The sequence below is a fragment of the Colobus angolensis genome, unplaced genomic scaffold, assembly GCF_000951035.1.
Source record: "Colobus angolensis palliatus isolate OR3802 unplaced genomic scaffold, Cang.pa_1.0 Scaffold83, whole genome shotgun sequence".
NCBI lineage: Eukaryota > Metazoa > Chordata > Mammalia > Primates > Cercopithecidae > Colobus > Colobus angolensis.
Genome location: NW_012122154.1, coordinates 201008 through 206645, shown reverse-complemented (window position 1 = coordinate 206645; position 5638 = coordinate 201008). Strand labels below are relative to the sequence as shown.

Here is a 5638-nt window from a genome sequence, read left to right as displayed (position 1 = left end):
TGCTGGCCCCACCTAAGTCTGGGATTCACTGAGTCTGGGAATTTGCATATCTAACAAATTCCTAGGTGATGGTGTTGCCCCCTCACACTCCTATCAGGGGATCATGCTTTGAGAACCTTGCACTGAACTGTAATGTTAAGCTGTCACATATCATTTTGAGGTTTTTTTTTTTTTGAGATGGAGTCTCACTCTGTCGCCCAGGTTGGAGTGCAGTGGCCGGATCTCAGCTCACTGCAAGCTCTGTCTCCCGGGTTCACGCCATTCTCCTGCCTCAGCCTCCCGAGTAGCTGGGATTACAGGAGCCCGCCACCTCGCCCGGCTAATTTTTTTTTTTGCATTTTTAGTAGAGACGGGGTTTCACTGTGTTAGCCAGGATGTGATCCGCCCATCTCGGCCTCCCAAAGTGCTGGGATTACAGGCTTGAGCCACCGCGCCCGGCCCATTTTGAGTTCTTGAAACCATGTCTCCACAGTTCATATTCCCCAGCCACCAGAGTCGGGGGGATGTCTCTAGATCTCGATTCCTTCTAGTCTCTTAAACAATTGCTTACATTCTCCTGATCCTCCAGACATTCAGAATCAGCTCCCTCTACACCTCCCCAATCCCTGCTCTCCATGGGAGCTGTTTCTAGTTTTCCTTAATTTTCTATTTGGCCAGATTAGTTTCTTTAATTTTCTCCTTGTTATAGGCAGAGTTACCGGGTGTTCAAGAGTACCAGGAATCACTATAGTGGAGGGGGCTGCCGGCTCAGCCATTTTCCAGTAGTCTTTGATAAGTGAGCCCCCACATTCCCTGGGTAGCTGGCCCCATTCTCTGGGGCTTCTTTGCATAAATCTGCAGCTCCCCCTCATCCTGCCATTCTCTGTGTGCCGTCTGCCTCTGGGGCTGACCTTATCTGCTCCTCGCAGCCTTCAGAGGACACATTCTGGGCAGCTTGGCTCCTTCCGCTTCAACTACCCCAACACTGATTCCTTTCTTTTTCTCCTGCATGTTTTTGAGGCGATACTTTGTTGATGATTCTGGCTGCATTTTTTAGGAGGGACATAATCTGCCAGAGCTCTTCTCTAGGCCCCCTCCCTGTGCCTGCATGATAATCCTTTCTCTTTTCTTTCCAGCTTCTTTGTAGAAGTTTGTTTTGTAAAATGAGATAAAGGCAGTACAGGAACCAGTTCCAAGTGCTGCTGTGCCCAGAGAGGGCTAGAGATTGTGGGGGGGAAAAGTGGGAGGACATCTTAAAGTCAGAGGTCAAAGGAATGTGGATTAACTCCATCCTCAGGTAGGACTCTATTTTTTTTTTTTTTTTTTTTTTAGTGAGACAAAGATTTATTCTTGTTGCAAAGGCTGGAGTGCAATGGCACGATCTCGGCTCACCGCATCCTCCGCCTCCCAGTTCAAGAGATTCTCTTGCCTCAGCGTCCCAAGTAGCTGGCATTACAGGCAAGTGTCACCATGCTCGGCTAATTTTGTATTTTTAGTAGAGACGGGGTTTCACCATATTGCCCAGGCTGATCTCGAACTCCTGAACTCAGGTGATCCGCTCGCCTCGGCCTCCCAAAGTGTTGGGATTATAGGCGTGAGCCACTGCTCCTGGCCCCTCAGGTAGACTCTTAACCTGGGCCAGGCATCATGAGGCCAGGGCCTGAACTTGACTTTTGGGAAAGGTTATGCAGAACTTGAAACAGATGGGGTGTATATTTGTTGGGAGACCTTAGAGACAATTACAGAAAACTTTAATGTATTTTAGTCATCTTTGCTTTCACTCACTATTCCTGAAAAGGCAGGCTGTACTAGATGGATACCGCTTTTCCTATTAACCCAACAGTGATGGGGTCAGAAGGCTGACGCCTGGCTTAGCCTCAAGGCCCAGTAGCACTTCTGCTTGCTTCCTGCCTGACTTTACTGCTAACACCGAGACTCATCAACTCGCTGGCAGGTAGACAGAGAGCTGGCATGGGCCCTAGGGAAGTCAAGCTGTAGGTGAGGATGAACTGGAAGGCTTTGACAACTAAGATACAGTCATAAGCTGGAAGGCCCGAGAGAAGTGGAAATAGTAGCCACGATCCACTCCTGTAAGACCCTTTGCCTGACATGGGGCTGCTTTTATTATCTCCTACCATGGCCCAAAAAGGAAGTGAGTGCGAGTTCCCCTCAAAATCTAGTTCTCTCCCCAAATTCCCTTAAGGCTTGAACCTTCTGTCCCAGGGTCCAGTGACAGAGGCAGATGGAAAGCTGATGATGGGAACAGAAAGGTGGCTTTGGATCTTCATGTAGTCATTTATTAGCTGTGCAAATCTGAGTAAAATCTTACAAACAAGGAACTTGAGATTCAACTCCCATTTTCCAATGAGGTAACAAATCCCCACTTGATAGGGCTATGATGAAGACTGACATAAAATGTAATATTGGCAGTTAGCTCCATTTTCCCTGTCTTCCTTCACTGTCTCCAGCAAATACAGCAGGACTGAATTGTGTGATGACTTCATTCTCTTTGCTCAAAAAGGGTTCCAATCTCTGAGCAGTGTGAGGACCAGGAAATAACGACAGAGAATGTCATCTGCGGATTAAGCATATTAAATACAAGTGGTAGGCAGAATTCTAAAGATGTCTTCCCTTGATTGCTGTCTTCTGGTTATTCAATCCAACACTAATCTAGGTACTGCTGTGAAGGGACTTTGCAGCTATGGCTAAGGCTATGGACCTTAAGATATGAAGATCACTTTGGATTACCAGGTGGGTGCAATCTAATCACTTGAGTCCTTACAAACAGAGACATGTCTCTGGCAGGAGTTAGAAAGATGCAGCAGTCAGCAAGATTCAGTGTGAGAAAAACTTGACCACCCATTGCTGGTTTTGAAGATGGAGGCAGACGGACCAGAAGCCTAGGAATGTGGGGAACCTCAAGAAGCTGAGAATGATGCCCAGCTGACAGCCGGTAGGAAACAGGGATCTTAGTTCTAAAACTGCAAGGACTTATTCCCAGAGCCTCTAGAAGGGAAAATGCCCTGCAAAGACCTTTATTTTGGCCTCATGAAACCTGAAACAAAGAAACAGTTGAGCCACCTCAGACTTCTGACCTTGCAACAATTTGTTTTGGTAGCAACGGGAAATACAAAAGGTATTTAAGCTGCCTCAATAAATCCTAAGAGGTAGATACTATCATTACCCCCATTTTACAGAGGAGACTGAAGCACAGTGAAAAGGCTCTGAGACAGTCAGTTGGTCTAAGTCTCAAGAATAGTCATTCATGGTGGAAGTGTTTGCTACCAAGTTTATTTGCAGTGTTAACAGCACAATATTTACAACACGTATTTTGTACAATCAAGTCTTCACTGCCCTTGCACACTGGGGGGCGGCTAGGGAAGACCTAGTCCTTCCAACAGCTATAAACAGTCTGGATAATGAGTTTATGAAAAACACTTTTTCTTCCTTCAGCAAGCAAAGTTATTTATGAAGCTGTGTGGTTCAGCAATAGGGAGCAAAGGGAAAAAAATTACCTCAAAGAAAGCAACAGCTTCCTTCCTGGTAGGATCTGTCATTTTATAGACATGAAATATTTATGCCAGAGGTCTTATATTTTAAGAGGAATGGGTTATACAGCAGAGCTACAACAATAAACATTTTACTTATTACTAATGAGGAATTAGAAGACTGTCTTTGGAAACCGGTTCTTGAAAATCTTCTGTTTTAGAACACATTCTTTAGAAATCTAGCAAATATACTTCAGACTTTTTTTTTTTTTTTTTTTTTGAGACGGAGTCTCGCTCTGTCGCCCAGGCTGGAGTGCGGTGGCGCGATCTCCACTCACTGCAAGCTCCGCCTCCCGAGTTCACGCCATTCTCCTGCCTCAGCCTCCCGTGTAGCTGGGACTACAGGCGCCCGCCACCGTGCCCGGCTAATTTTTGTATTTTTAGTAGAGACAGGGTTTCACCGTGTTAGTCAGGATGGTCTTGATCTCCTGACCTCGTGATCCGCCTGTCTCGGCCTCCCAAAGTGCTAGGATTACAGGCGTGAGCCACCACGCCCGGCCTATACTTCAGACTTTTAGAAATCTCTTCTAGTTTCATTTTCCTTTTTTTTTTTTTTTTTGAGTCACAGTCTCACTGTGTCACCTAGGCTGGAGTGCTGTGGTATGATCTTGGCTCACTGTAACCACTCCACCTCCCGGGCTCAAGCGATTCTTCTGCTTCAGCCACCTGAGTAGCTGGGATTACAGGTGTCTACCACCATGCCTGGCTAATTTATGTACTTTTAGTAGAGATAGGGTTTCACCATGTTGGCCAGGCTGGTTTTGAACTCCTGACCTCCAGTGATCCACCTGCCTCACCCTTCCAAAGTGCAGGGATTACAGGCGTGAGCCACCATGCCCAGCCTTCAAGTTTCATTTTCATTTCTAATACCTACCTCAGAATTTCCTCCCCAGTGTTCCTCTCCAACGTTTGAGAACTACCCAAGGACTATTCTGATTTTAAGTCACATAATCGATCCCAAGCATTCTCCTTCTATTGAAGGGTCTGACTCTCTGCCTTTGTGAACATAGGGTTTTAGAGAAGCAAATTTAGGGAAATCAGCTGTTCTCTTGAGGCCAAGCCACTCTGTGCTTCCAGCCCTAAGCCAACAGCCCAAATAGAAAGAATAGGGCTGATAAATAATGAATCAGCATCTTGCTCAATTGGTGGCGTTTAAATGGTCTAAAATCTTCTCAGGTGAAAAATTACCAAAATTTTGTGCTCATGGCAGATTTCAAAGGGAGACTTGAAGCAGAAAATCTTTAAGGGACCCTTGCATAGCCAGAAGTCCTTTTCAGGCTGATGTACATAAAATATTTAGTAGCCAGGACAGTTGAAGGACTGAAGAGTGAAAGGAGCTCCCAGGGCCTGGAAAGGCCACTTCGTAAGCTCATTCTTGGGGTCCTGTGGCTCTGTACCTGTGGCTGGCTGCTATCAGTAGTGACTGTGGGGGATCTGGGGTATCAGGTAGGCATCCAGCTCCTGGCACTGGTAGAGTGCTACACTGTCCAACACCCACTCTCGGGTCACCACAGGTGCCTCACACATCTGCCCAATTGCTGGAGACAGAGAACACAAACACAGATTAGTGTCAATTCATTCTCCTGGACCAGGTTCTAATCAATAGACTCCAGGGTCCTGGTTGTATGAGTTCTTAGGATTAATGAAGTAGAAGCCAACTATTTTTTTTTTTTTGAGACGGAGTTGTGCTCCGTCATCCAGGCTGGAGTGCAATGGCGCAATCTTGGCTCATTCAACCTCCACCTCCCGGGTTCAAGCAATTCTCCTGTCTCCACCTCCCGAGTAGCTGGAATTACAGGCACATGCCACCACACCTGGCTAATTTTTGCATTTTTAGGAGAGACGGGGTTTCACGATGTTGGCTGGGCTGGGCTTGAACTCCTGACCTCAGGTGATTCACCCGCCTTGGTCTCTCAAAGTACTGGGATTACAGGTGTGAGCCACTATGCCTGGCCTTTTTTTTTTGAGACAGAGTCTTGCTCCTGTTGCTCAGCCTGGAGCGCAATGGCACGATCTCAACTCACTGTAACCTCCACCTCCCAGGTTCAAGTGATTCTCCTGCCTCAGCCTCCCAAGTAGCAGGGATTACAGGTGCCTGCCACCACGCCAGG

General features: G+C 46.8%; 1 protein-coding gene across 1 annotated transcript in view; it reads right to left on the bottom strand.

Moving 5' to 3' along the window:
- Positions 1-3248: 3248 nt before the first annotated feature.
- The window catches only part of BRCA1 (breast cancer 1, early onset), a 136888-nt gene continuing 134498 nt past the window's right edge, over positions 3249-5638 (bottom strand). The window contains exons 22-23 of the mRNA XM_011929928.1: positions 4033-5065; positions 3249-3718 (exon numbers count right to left, since the gene is read on the bottom strand). Coding sequence (XP_011785318.1) covers positions 4941-5065 — 125 coding nt within the window. The 3' untranslated portion in view covers positions 3249-3718; positions 4033-4940. The remainder of the gene's footprint in view (positions 3719-4032; positions 5066-5638) is intronic.